The sequence below is a fragment of the Ornithorhynchus anatinus genome, chromosome 4, assembly GCF_004115215.2.
Source record: "Ornithorhynchus anatinus isolate Pmale09 chromosome 4, mOrnAna1.pri.v4, whole genome shotgun sequence".
NCBI lineage: Eukaryota > Metazoa > Chordata > Mammalia > Monotremata > Ornithorhynchidae > Ornithorhynchus > Ornithorhynchus anatinus.
The window spans coordinates 31,876,503-31,890,481 of record NC_041731.1 but is presented as its reverse complement, the minus strand read 5'-3'; the positions used below and the strand labels follow the sequence as shown (position 1 = coordinate 31,890,481).

At 56.6% G+C, this 13,979-nt stretch overlaps 1 protein-coding gene across 1 annotated transcript; it reads right to left on the bottom strand.

Annotated features, from left to right (window-relative positions):
• Positions 1 to 2,264: 2,264 nt before the first annotated feature.
• On the bottom strand, positions 2,265 to 13,374 carry PIP5KL1 (phosphatidylinositol-4-phosphate 5-kinase like 1). The gene is made up of 10 exons (XM_029062905.1): positions 13,311 to 13,374; positions 10,419 to 10,598; positions 8,062 to 8,112; positions 6,885 to 7,039; positions 6,466 to 6,590; positions 6,327 to 6,361; positions 6,182 to 6,237; positions 5,916 to 6,028; positions 5,169 to 5,322; positions 2,265 to 4,127 (listed from the first exon to the last, which is right to left on the bottom strand). The coding sequence occupies exons 1-10, from the start codon at positions 13,338 to 13,340 to the stop codon at positions 3,764 to 3,766; spliced, it is 1,263 nt and encodes a 420-aa protein (XP_028918738.1). The 5' UTR covers positions 13,341 to 13,374; the 3' UTR covers positions 2,265 to 3,763.
• Positions 13,375 to 13,979: the final 605 nt, after the last annotated feature.

Genomic DNA, 13,979 nt, shown 5'->3' with positions numbered 1-13,979 from the left:
AGTGCTTAGAATAGTGCTTAACACATGGTAAGTACTTGACACATACTATATCCTCTCACCCACTCCCCGTATTGTAAATCTGAGAGCGGAGTCCTTGGTAACAGGGCATCCCAGCTGAGTTCCTGGGCTTAGATCTGCCTGAAAAAACCTCACAGTGGAAATTCAATCCCTCAGAAGGCTATGGGGCTGGTCCACCAGTGCCATCTTGGAGGCAGTGGGCTCTTTCCATCTCTTTCCGCACAGTGGTGTGGGGACGTGGCGGAGATCTAGCTGTGCTGGAAGAGGGAGTTGGGCAGTTTGAATCTGGTTTTATTCTCTTCTCATGAGCCAGAATAAAGCAGTCAAGCCCTGTCAAAGCTTCCTCTCCACTAGGCCAAGAGAGGGGAGTGGCTGCCACCTGGCAGGATTTTCCCAGCCTGGAACTTCTCACCTTGCCAATTCGGCACACCCTCCACAAGGCCATGGCCACACAGATGGAACAGCCGGGGATGGGGTGGTGCCCCAAGAGGGAAGAGCCCTTTGTCTTCTGTCTACAGGACCAGCCCAGCAGGAAGGAATTAGCCTGTTCTGCCTGAGTTGACCAAACAGGTCAACTGAGGCCTGGTCACAGGTGAGGAAAACCAAATCCTGGGGGCAAAGGAGGGTGGGAGAGAAGGGTGGGATAGACGCAGGGCAGACAGGATGGGGAAATTGGGGGACAGAAGCAGGACAGGGTTCTTTCAGGAATCATTCGGAATCCAAGTTAGGGTTCTTCCTCCTAGGAGACGCCCAGAAAGACTGGTTTCCTAGAAATGTCCAGTAACCATGTGTGCCCCAGTCAGCCTGGCCACCCTATCCCCACCCATCTGTGCTGTGTGACTTTAGGTTGGTCATCTAACCTCCCTGGGCTCTCTGTTGTTCATAAAAGTGAAGCGGTGAAAAAGTACAAATAAAGGCTGCCATCTTTGGAGAGCTAGTTGTGGGCAGGGAGTGTTCACTCAGTCGTATTTATTGAGTGCTTACTATGTGCAAAACACTGTACTAAGCGCTTGGGAGATTATAATATAACATTAAATAGTCACATCCCTTGCCCACAAAGAGCTTACAGTCTAGTGGGGAATATATATCTGTTTATTGTTATATTGTACTCTCCTAAGCACTTAGTACAGTGCTTTGCACAAAGTAAGCACTCAAATATGATTGAATGAATGAATGAGGCTATTCATTTTTTTAAAACTGGAGCATGGATACTGGGAGGATAAATTGGAATTTGGCTTTGCTAAGCACGCATACGTTCTTTTTCTTTTTTTGAAGAATGTTTGGTTTCACGTACAAACTGGTTTGCTGCTCCATTCCTGACGAACCTTAAACAAGAACTGCAGGAATGAAGCATATAGTAGGGTAAAGCCGAGAGGCAGATTCAGGAGGGAGTTTATTCCAACAGCGGTCTTTGTTACAATCACATCCCACTCCCAGTGCCCCCAACCCCTGGGAGTTAATGTTAGTATTTGTTAAGCGCTTACTACGTGCCGAGCACTGTTCTAAGCGCTGTGGTAGATACAGGGTAATCAGGTTGTCCCACGTGAGGCTCACAGTTAATCCCCATTTTACAGATGAGTTAACTGAGGCACAGAGAAGTGAAGTGACTTGCCCACAGTCACACAGCTGACAAGTGGCAGAGCCAGGAGTCGAACCCATGACCTCTTTAAAGCCCTGTGCAGGGCTGGGGCCCTGACCTGGCTCACAAGGAGGATCCCCAAGTGGGGATGGTGGCCTCAACCCCTTAGACTGGACCTCCTTAACCCTTGGGGGTGACAGGGCCACGGTGCGTACTCAGTGCCTTGTACACAGGTGTTCACTTCCCAGTGACCTCCCATGCTCAACCGTGCAGTCAAGAGCATTCATTGAACACGGAGAAGCAGCGTGGCCTAGCAGATGGAGCACAGGCCTGGAAGTCAGAAGGACCTGGGTTCTAATCCTGGCTCTGTCACTCATCTGCTGTGTGACCTTGGACAAGTTACTTTGCTTCTCTGTACCCCAGTTATCTCATCTATAAAATGGGGATTAAGACTATGAGTCCCAAGTGGGGCAGGGACTGTGTTCAACTTGATTACCTTCTATCTACTTCAGTGTTTAGTACAGTGCCTGGTATATTGATCAATCAATTGTATTTATTAAGTGCTTACTGTATCCAGAGCACTGTACTAAGCGTTTGGGAGAGTACAATGTAACAAAGTTGGTAGAAATGTTCCCTGCCCACAAGAAGCTTACAGTCTAGAGGGACATAGTAAGGGGCCGTAAGAGGGTACACAATAAGCACTTAACAAATACCATTAAAAAAAGGGTGACTGTGGTTCCCGAGGTCAGCCAAGATGAAGGATTTTAGGCAGAATAGGCCCAGTATTTGCTGGGTTGGGCTGAACCAGACCCCGTAATATGGACCCATGTAGGACTTCCCTCGGCAGCACATTCTGTGGTCCCCACTTCAAATATGGAGAAACTGAGGCCCAGGAGAAGAAATGGCTGATCCAGGGTCCTAGTGAGCCAGAGGCAGACCTAGGAGTTTTCCAGCCTCTCTGGCCAATTCTGCCACTTTGGTTCTAGTGGTTTAATTGTTGGATCCCCGGCTTGGCTGGCTGATGAGGGCATTACATGTGCCTCTCCTAACAGCAGGTATCTGAGGACCCCAAATCCCTTCTACACGCTTTAAGCCTTGTTTAAGCCCTCTGTGTGCTAGGAATGAACTTGACCCTTTTGCATAGAGAGGAAATGAGGCACAGGGAGGTTAAGTAACTTGTCTAAAGTAGCATAGCAAGCAGGTGGTGGTGCCTAAATCTGCCCTTTCAAATCCTGCCTGCAGGCTTCCCTTGCCTACCTTGGGCCTGCTCCTGCTCACCTTCTCATAGCAGTTTTGAGCCTTTTCTTTCAGGCCTTGTATGGGCTAATATAATAGTTGAGGTTGCCGTAATGACTGCTCTCTGATGAGCTTCCTGAATACTGCCTCGGATTCTGCTATGATCACTCCACCCCACTTTACAGTTGAAGACACTGAGGCACCCAGAGGTTAAGCAAGCTGTCCTGGCCACACAAGTTAGGGTTGGAGCCAGGATTAGAGCCCAGCTGTCCTGCCTCCCGGCTCTGACTTTTCTGACCCATCTCCCTCAGCTTGCGCACGCCCACACATGCACACACACACACACAGACACACACACATCTGTGACTGGCTCTCGCCACAGCTCCATAGCGTCCGCCCTAGTCGGCGACCTCCTGTTCCTTGCCGAGGCCTACTCTGACTTTCCTCGTTGGCCTGTGAGTCTGGCCTTGGCAAGCAGCAGGAGCTGGGGGTGGGGAAGGCAGAGGGGGAGGGCAGAGTGGGATTTTCATGGAAATAAGCCCAGGTTGGCACAGGGCCCATGCCCATGCCGGTCTCTAGGCAGCTAGTTGAGAGGGTGGTGAGGGGGAGGACGCTCAGGCCGGAAGAGGAGGGGATGCTGAGGGTTCAGAGGGCCACTCAGCCTCCACTCAACTCCCCAAGATGTTGAGCTTGAAGGGAGAGAGGGGTTAAAGTGAACTCAGACTCTCAGGCTCCTTCCAGCCCTGGCTGCCGGATATCCGGCCCCCCGCCCTTCACCTGCAGGAGGATGGAGAACTGGCTGGACGCCTAGTGGGCCGGGGCTTCCCTCTTCTGGCTGTAAGATGCTACCGCAGGCTGCTTCCAGAGGCCTCGACTGAGCGTCCTGCACCCCCTTCGCCCATCCCAAAGGCCCCCGGTGTCCAGTGCCTGTCACACGCTGTGGGTCTCCGCCCAGCGGCACAGGCGGCGGGCATAACGGCCGGGGCTGACGGTGGAGAAGGTCTGGCCCGGGTAGCGCAGGCACTTCCACAGGTGCTCCAGCCGCTTGCGGAAGCTGTAGACAGTGAAGAGGTCGATGAGGCCCACGAAATAGCGCTGGTCCGGCCCATCCAGCACGTGCAGAGCGTTGCGCGCATCGGGCAGCAGCCGGCGGTTCTGGGCCAGCAGGTCTGGGCTGGACGGGCTCGCCGACAGCTGGAGCCCGCCCGGCATCTCAACCACCAGACCGTCGGCCTCCTCCTCCTCCGGGGTCCCTGGCTCGGTGGACTGGGGGCTCCCAGCTCCCTGGATGGACCTGCCGGAGAGAAGAGCACGGGGAGGGAGGGGAACGAAACACCAGTCAGGGGTCGCCCACCTGAACCTCGATTGAAGTCTTGCTGGCATGCCTCCTAGCAGGGGCTGCCCCTCAAAAAGCTGAGCCTGGCCGGGGCTGTAGGCAGCAGGAAGATGGGGCCGAGCTCCCAGGGGTCTCCCCCGACCCCCGCCTTCTCACACCACCCCCCAACCTCCCCGCAGACGGTGTTGTGTTCAGATCTGCCTTTAGTTCCCCAGGGAGAGAAACCTAGAGAGAAACCTAGGACAAAAGATGAAAGCATTGAAATATTGGTTGTCCCTCTTCATCCCTGGCAGGTGGGGAGGTTTGGGCTTGCTGAGCCTGCCGATCCCTAAACTGGCATTTTGCTGGACCATTCTGACCTCTGTCCGTGTCCCCTCTCCCGCTCCAATGCCCCTCCTTGCCTCTGGTCCCCAAGCCCCAGTGGGGAAGCAGGCCACCAACACCCCATCCCACCCCACGCTCAGTGGGAAGATTCACACCTAGATCAGTTCATCAGTAGTACTTGTCAGGCACTGTGCTAAGCACTGGTATAGATACAAGCTGATCAGGTTGGACACAATCCGTGTCCCACATAGGGCTCAGTCTTAAACCTCATTTTACTGATGAGGTAACTGAGGCACAGAGAAGTAAAGTGACTTTCCCAGTCACACAGCAGACACGTGGCCAAGCCGGGATTAAAACCCAGGTCCTTCTGACTCCCAGGCCTGTGCTCTATCCATTAGACCATACTGCTTCTCATGCTTCTGTGCAGGCAGTATACTAAATGCTTGGGAGAGTCACGAGCGTAAGTGGACACGATCCCTTGTCCTCGAGGAGTTTACTACAATCTAGCGGGGAGAGTTTCCTCCGCTTGCACACTGTTTCCCCCTCTCAGACAACCAGGCGGTCCTCGACACAGCCTTGCATGAAGCCATCGCTCCTCACCCTGACCCCAGCCTGATGCTGCAGCTGTGGCCATTCCCCACCCCTCAGACCCCGCCGCCCCAGCCGCGGGCTCACCGGGCTGTGCGGAGGACAAGGTGGCCGCCCCCGCCCTTCTCGTCCTCGTGCAGGAGCTGGGTGGCCAGCAGGAGGCTATAGTCCAGCACGTTCAGATCCTTGAGGAAGGCCGTGTCCAGTTCCATCTGCCGCAGCAGCCAGGCGCGCTGGGACCCTGCGGGCCGGACGGGGCCGACAGAGGGACCGGCGGGGAGGGAAGGGCAGAGGGAGTGAAATGATGGAGGCGGGAGGGAGGTATGAGCCGCAAAGCGCCCCCGAGCAGGATAGCTCCGGGTCCACGCAGCAGGTGATGGGCAGTGGGCAGCTTGAGATGGGCATCTGCTTGGGGGTCTAGGTTTGGTTGGGAGGCAGGAGTGACCCAGTTTCAAGCCTTTTTTTTTCATGGTTTTTGTTAAGCACTTAACTATGTGCTAGGCACTGTATTAAGCACTGGCCACTGGCCTTGGCAGTGTCTCTGTCTGCCTCCATCATGCCACCCATTCCCTCTCCCTGAAGCAGCCTGCTCCGCCCTGGTACTACCCACTCAATTCCCTCAGCATAGATTCCCCCTCACCCTCAAATTTCCCTGAAACCAGCATCTTGTATCCTGTGCCCAGCCCCTCTCTCCCTCCAGCAGGAGGGTCCCGTGAAGCTGTAGAAGCAGAAGGGGACCAGTCTTAGCCAGTGCCTCTTCGTGCTCAGACTACCGAGGCACAGGAGCCCAGACACAGGAGCACAGCCAGGTCCCGGTCCAGGGAGAGGACTCACCCAGGCGGAGGACACTGCCCTCAAAGTTGAGATCCTTCAGCACCACAATGACCGGGCTGCCCTCTGGCATGGGCTCCGTCCAGCGGCTCACCTGGCAGCCCTTGATGTCGTACCTGGACCGGGCCGGGCGGGGAGCGGCGATCCTCAGGGCCTCCAGGAATTTCTGCCCCCGCCCTGCCAGAGCGAGGTCCCGTGCTGTCCCCAGTCCCGCACCCCAGGAGGGAAGCTCGGCCGGGGCAGGGGGTGGGTTCAGGTCCATGACTCACCTGTCGGTGATCCTTTCGTCGGGGTAGAAGACGCTCTGCATGATGATGAAGTATTGCTAGGAGCAGAGGGGAGCGAATGCCGTGGGCCGGGTGGACCAGGTGGCTTGGGCTGGGCAGTCCCCTCCTCCCGGCCCAGCTCACCTACCTTCTTTCCCTGGGCCACCTGGAGGCTGTGCACACCTGGGGCAGGAGAGGAGGGATGAGGGAGGGGACGTGGCGAGGCCTGGGAGGCCCGGTGCCCCCGGCCGTGCCCCCCACCCGGAAGGCCCTCGGGCCGCCCTTACCCAAGAACTTTACCAGCAGGGAGTGTGGGTAGCGGTGGAGGTGCTGCAGGTAGCGGGGCAGGAGCTGCAGAAGGAAGCGGGCCTCCCGCTTGTCCTGGGTCTTCAGGAAGAAGCGCTTGTCGTTCCTGGGTGGGGTGGTGCTGAGTGCCAGGGCCTGTGCCACTCCCCAACCCACCCCCAGGCCTCCCACTGATCACACATGTCCTCTCGATCCACCAGCTGGTCCCGGACACATCCAAGAAGGCAGAGCGGCCTGCCTCCAGCCGGCCAGAGCACTGGTCCCCCGCTCCCGAGATGCCCGAGGTCCCAGGGTCCAGCATGCCTACTTTCACCCTGTTCCCAGGACACATGCCAGCGACCGCCCCCACACACACATTGCCCCACCCCTCCCTGCCAGGCCCGGCCAGCGGGCCACTTACGACAGGAAGAAGCTGGCCTTGCTCTTGGAGTTACTGATGAACTGCAGGTAACAGGCCCCTGAGGTCAGGGAGTGCTGGTAATCTTTCTCAGCCAGCCCCAGGGAGTGGCGGAAGTAGGCGAAGGCCGAGCCTGAGAAGGTGCGGAGCTCAAAGCCCTGTGGGGAGCAGACCCTGAACCCTCAGTGCCCAGGCCGCAGGGGATGGGGGCAGGAGGTGGGGAGGCAGGGGCAAGCAGGACTGGGGGAAGGAGGGGACGGGCAAGCTAAGGAGCGGAGGGCAGGGGAGGGTTGGGCTGGGCCATTTTGACTACTACCCAGGGGTAAAAGGGGAAGCAGGTGGAAGAGCAAGTGACTGAGGCACAGAGAAGTTAAGTGACTTGCTCGAGGTCACGCCTGTCTGCTTTGTGATCTTGTAAGGGAATCACTTCACTTCTCTGTGCCTCAATTACCTCTGTAAAATGGGGATTAAGTCTGTGAACCTCATGTGGGAACATGGACTGTGTCCAACCTGATTAGCTTGTATCTATCCCAGCGCGCTTACCAAATACCATGTACATAAAGAGGCTGAAAAGAATCAGAAGTTGAGGTGGTATGTCCTAAGGAGTGCGGGGAAACTGTATGTGAGAGAGTTTGTGTGTGTGTGTTTGTGTATGTCTGCGCGTGCACATAATGTGCCCGTTGGATTGAGCATGATGTGTACATACATACGTGACCATTCATCTTGTGCATGTGTGTGAGCCTTTGTGAACACCGGAGTAGGCAGCCTGTTTCTCGGGAAGCTCTAATAATAATAATTAATAATTACGGTATCTGTTAAGCGCTTTACTATGTGCCAGGCACTGTACTAAGTACTGGGGTGGATACAAGTAAATCAGGAGGGACACAGTCCCTGTCCCACCTGGGGCTCCTGGCCTCAATCTGCATTTTACAGATGAGAAGGGAAGGGATGAGAATGTACTTTGGGAGCACATCTGTGAGGCACATGGACCCGAGCTGTTTGGGGATGACCAGGAGGAAGGGTGGCCAGGGTGCAAGGGACTTGGTAGCCGGCAGGGTGGACGTGCATGGGAGGGGCAGGGCTGGCGGCAAGGCTGACTCAGGACCCCACCCTCCTCCTCCCCCACCCCCCTCCCCACCACCTCGCACCACCTCTCCAAGATGCCTGGGGTTCTGCCTACCTGGTGTGGCTGGGTCAGGACGTCTGTGAAGTCCGCACCGCTGGGAGGCTTCTGTGGGGGCAGATGGGGGCTTCCAGCTGGGACCATCCCCCACCCACCCCTACCCCTAGTCTGGGGGTGCCCCCGGAGCTGGGCTGGGCCACTGTCCGGGGTGCTGGATGTGGAGGCCGTGCTCCAGAGAGTTCACTGCTGCCAATGTCACCGCCCATCTCTTCCTGCCCTCCTGGCCACTTCTAGTGCCTCGAAAGTTTCTGGGACTGCAGTCTCAGAAACCCCCGGGGCCAGGAGCACTCCTCCCCCAGCTGGCAGGGCCAGCGGGTAGGTGTTGGGTTGCTCCTGAAGACCTCAACTCTAACCCTCTGGGCATCTCTGAAGCTATCCAGATCCCCCAGGGGCCCCACTGCCTTCTTCCTGATAACTGCACCCCGCCTCCCCCCCGGCCCCCGAGGAAGGAAGAACGGGAAGTCCAGGAAGTCTGGGAAACAGAGGAGCATGTCCAACCACCTCACCAGGTCGGCAGACAGGGTTCAGGTGGTTTTCCAAGACAGCGCTCTCTGCCCCTCTGTCCCTGATGGCTGATTCCACCCGCCACGCCATGGGGCTGGAATTTGGACTTGGGGTAGCTCGGGGATGCCAACCCACCCTGCCCAGCCTCTCAGACAGCTGACCCCGAGGCCTCCTCCCTGCTCCAGCCCTCCCCCCAGTAATAATGTTGGTATTTGTTAAGCGCTTACTATGTGCAGAGCACTGTACTAAATGCTGGGGTAGATACAGAGTAATCAGGTTGTCCCACGTGAGGCTCACAGTTAATCCCCACTTTACAGATGAGGTAACTGAGGCACAGAGAAGTGAAGTGACTTGCCCACAGTCACACAGCTGCCAAGGAGCAGAACTGGGATTCGAACCCATGACCTCTGACTCCCAAGCCCGGGCTCTTTCCACTGAGCCACGCTGCTTCTCTAGGTCTGCCTGGCCCAGGCCTACCCCGATACTGCCCCAGCACTGCCCAGCTCTGTCGGGTTCCACCCCAACCCTACCCAATCCTACCCAGCCCTGCCCCCCAGGCTCCTCTCCCTAGGTGGAGGGGCTGCTTGTGGAGTCCAAGGCAGCCCCCCACCTCGGGCCCCTGTAACCCAGAGCTCCCTGGCCTGTTCCAACGCCTGAGAGGAGCCATGCCTGGAGCCACATGGCCCTGGACCAGGACTATGGTCGCAGCTGCACCTTCCCACCGTGCTTCTGGGCTGGCACTGGGGCAGCAGTGAGTTCTGCTGAGCCGGCACTGGCTGGCCTCCCAGACTCTGGCTAGGGAGGCTGGGGATCCGCGGTGGGAGGGGGCAGTGCACATGTCTGGTTGGCTCTCGGGCAGGGGAAAGGGGCAGGGAGCAACATGCAGGGGCAGAGCCCACTTGACCTCCCAGTTCTTCCTCCTCCTCCTTTTCCAAGGTCTGCCTGCAATACCACTCCCTAGTGCCCAGGCCACAGATATTGTCCCCTTTCTCTCCTCTGCCTCCTTTCTCCCTGCCTGTGGGCGAGGAAGTGGGGTGTCTGGTCCAGAGCCTCTCCACAGAGCCTCTCTCTGCAGGTACCAAACTTGGGGGTGGGGAGGGGGGAATCTTTTTCTTTCTGCTCCTGAGGCTGGCAGGCAGCACCCAGGTGGGGCTTCGCTCCATCCCATTAAAAAGGTGCCCAGGGAAGGAGCACAGCACAGCGGTTAGAGCGCGGGGCACGAGCCTGGGATTCAGAAATCCATTGGTTCTAATCCCACCTCTGCCACTTGTCAGCTGTGTAACCTTGGGCTAGTCACTTCACTTCTCTGGGCCTCAGTTACCTCATCACCAAAATGGGGATTGAGACTGTGGGCCCCACATGGGACAGGGACTGTGTCCGATTTGCTTGTATCCACCCCAGCGCTTAGTACAGTGCCTGGCACGTAGCAAGTTCTTAACAAATACCGCAATTATTATTATTAGTCCCTCTTGCCTTCACAGTGGAAGTCGAGGTAGGGGTGTGCCATGACTGTTCCTTCAGAGGATGTGAAACTGAGGCATCACTTTTCTCCCTACCTCCCTCTGCTCCTTTAGCGAGGGCTGTCACTGGACTCGTGGGCAGGACAAGGGAGGGTGGTGGGAAGTGAGGACGGGAGGAGTCAAGGCATGAACAGAGGCCTGCTGCCCACCTTGGGGAGGAAGGAGAGGGAAACTAGATCCTCAATAGGATGGGAACTCCTGCCAATGCCTTGCTTAGCCCCTAGGCCTCGTCCTTGGAGGGGCCAAGCCCGGATGGGAGCTGGGCTCGGGGTTGGGGGGTCGGGACTCAGAAGTTGGGATGAGGATGTGGGGGAGCAGGGGCCACCTCACCGGCGGGGGAAGGTCGACGGAGACCTGGAGGGCGTCCCGCAGCCCCTGCTTCATCATGCAGGTGAGGCCGTACAGCTCGTGGTCCTGGCCGATCTCAAACAGCCCCAGCAACTTCCACTTCTGCTGCAGGCGCCACAGGAAGCGACGGCGCTCAGTGCGGGTCCGGCGGGAGGGCCACGCCTGTTGGGGAGAGGCAGGGAGAGGCGGGAGGACCAGGCCCATGGGGGACAGGGAGGGAACTGAGAGGGGAGGACCAGGACTGTTGTCGGAGGGAGGTGGAGAGGTAGGGAGAGGCCAGAGGACCAGGCCCATGGGACAGAGGGAGGGAACGGTCAGAGGACCAGGCCCATGGTGGAAAGGGAGGAAATGGCCAGAGGACCAATCTCATCTCTGCCATTTGTCCACTGTGTGACTTTGGGCAAGTCACTTCTCTTCTCTGTGCCTGAGTTACCTCATCTGTAAAATGGGGATTAAGGCCGTGAATCCCACATGGGACAGGAAGTGTGTCCTACCCGATTTGCTTTTATCCAACCCAGCGCTTATTACAGTGCCTGGCACAGAGTAAACACTTAACAAAAGCCACAACTATAACTATTGGGGCTGGAGAGGCAGAAGGACCAGGCCCATGGGGGAAAGGGAGGAAGCAGCCAGAGGGCCAGACCCATGGGAGAGGAAGGAATGGCTGGAGGAATAGACCCATGGGGGAGAGGGAAGAAGCAGCCAGAGGGCCAGGCCTGTGAGGGAGAGGAAAAATGCAGCTGGAGGAACCGATCTACTGGGGAGAGGGAAAAAGCAGTGGGAGGACCAGATCCGGGGGCGAAGGGGGAGCAATGGGAGGGCCAGGCCTGTGGAGGGGAGAGGGAGGGAACATCTGAGAGGGTCAGGCCTGTGGGGGAAAGGGAGGGAGTGGCCGGAGGACTGACCCATGGAGGAGAGGGAAGAAGCAGCCAGAGGACTGGGCCCATGGAGGAGAGGGAGGGAACGGCAGGAGGGCCAGGACTGTTGGGGAGAGGGAAGAAGCAGCCGGAGGACCAGGCCCATGGAGGAGAGGGAGGGATCAGCGAGAGGACCAGGCCCATGGAGGAAAGGGAGGGAGCGGGGCGGGAGGAACGGCGGGAGGACCAGGCTCTTCGGGAAGAGGGAGGGAAGGGGTGGAGGAGGCCAGCAGGGAAGTCATGGGAAGACGGGGGCCCAGAGCCAGGGGCCAGGATTTCTCTGCCTGAGGAGTCCTGCCAGGGTACCGGCTACGCACATGGGCCGAGAACTGGGGACCCTCTGCTGACAGCGACTAGGGGAGCTGCAGCAGTGCTCCGGGCGGGCAGGTCAGAGGAACCTGGATTAGAGTGTGTCTGCACATGCTGCATACATTAGTCTCAGAGAAGACATGACTGTGCACACGTAAGACATCACTGGGCAAAGGATTTAAGGAAGGAAACTTTCCTTGCACAGGGACACGTCACACACATATGAGTCACAGAGCGTATGGGTCTCTGCACCGGGATGCAGATGTCAGCCCACCGATGTCCCATGCCTGCACCCTAGAATCAAAGAATGGGTCCCTGTACACACGGACATCCTCTCATGCACACCACACCACGTGCAGGTCTCAGAGGGAGTGTGACACCAAAAAAAGATGGCACTCTGTCCCAGGCGCCTCGGAGGGACACACGGACTTCCCATCGAACAACTGTTTTACTCTCCCCAGCACTTTATGCAGTGCCCTGCACATAGTAAACACTCAATAAATACCGTTGATTTACACATGCTGTAATTTATCAACCAGTCATATTCATTGAGTGCATACTGTGTGCAGAGCACTTGGAAGAGTACAACAAAACAACATAACACATATATCACTTAAGTTCTCTGGGCCTCATTTACCTCATCTTTAAAATGGGGATTAACTGTGAGCCTCACGTGGGACAATCTGATTACCCTGTATCTCCCCCAGGGCTTAGAACAGTGCTCTGCACAACGTAAGCGCTTAACAAATACCAACATTATATTATATATTCCCTGCTCACAATGAGCTTACACCCAGGAGTCATGGAGGGAGCAGGCCCCTGCCCAGATGGACATCCCATCAAACTGCTGCCTTGTAATCCCGGCGCCGCCACTTGTCTGCTGTGTGTCCTTGGACAAGTTACTTCACTTTTCTGTGCCTCTGTTATCTCAGCGGTAAAATGGGGATTGAGACTGTGAGCCCCACGTGGGACAAGGACTCTGCCCATCCCTGTTTTGCTTGCATCCACCCCAGTGCTTAGACAGTGCCTGGCACATAGTAAGCACTTTACAAATACCACAATTATTATTATTATTAAGTCACTTCACTTCTCTGTGCCTCAGTTCCCTCATCTGCAAAATGGAGATGGGAGACCGTGAGCCCCATGGGGGGCAACCTGATTACCTTGTATCCACCCCAGCGCTCAGAACAGTACTCGGCACATAATCAGCGCTTAACAAATATCATTATTATTATTATTATGACCTCGCATGTCCTCCAGAGCGCAGAACGGTGCTCGGCACACGGTAAGTGCTTAGCATATACCATCGCTGTTATTATTATGACTCTGTATCTCTCCCAGCGCTTAGAACAGTGCTCGGCACGTAGTCAGCGCTTAGCAAACACCATCATCATTATTATTATTTTGACCTTGTATCTCCCCCAGCGCTTAGAACAGTGCTCGGCACATAGTCAGCGCTTAACAAAATACCATGATGATGATGAGCGGTACCTTCCCAGCGCTCAGAACAGGGCTCGGCACAGAGGAAGCGCTTGCCGCTAGATGACATGAAATGGCCCAAGGTGACCCAGCCGAGAGGCGGCAGGGGTGGAATTAGAACCCAGGTCCTTCGGACTGGCAGGCCCGGGGTCCCCGGGTGGGCACCTACCTCGTCGGGCAGCGGGCGGTGTCCGGGCATCGTCCCGGCTCCGGTCCTCGGTGGCCGGTGGCCGGTGGCCAGTGTCCGGCCCCTCCTCCCGGCGCCGCAGTCCCGCCCGGCCCGCCCCTCTCCTCCCTCCCTCCCTCCCTCCCCCGGGCCTCAGTTTCCCCCCCAGCCCCGCTGCCTGGCTTCCCTCCTCCCTCCCCGCCCCCTCGGGACCCCACCCGCCCTTCCGATTAACCACTAGAGACTAATAATGAGGACCGTCGTTAATCAGAGCCGACTGCGTGCCAAGCACTGTTCTAAGCGCTGGGGTAAGGATGATATCACCGTAACGATGGCATTTGTTAAGCGCTGACTACGTGCCAAGCACTGTGCTAAGCGCTGGGGTAATAATAATAACGATACTAATGATGGCATTTGTTAAGCGCTCACTATGGGCCAAGCACTCCTCTAAGCGCTGGGGTCATAATACTAATGATGGCATTTAAACGCTTACTACGTGCCAAGAACTGTTCTAAGCGCTGGGGTGATAATAATAATGATGATGATAATAATAATGGCATTTGTTAAGCACTTACTGTGTGCCAAGCACTGTTTTAATTGCTGGGGTAATAGTACTACCACCAATAATGGCATTTTTTAAGTGCTTACTATGTGCCAAGCACTGTTCTACGC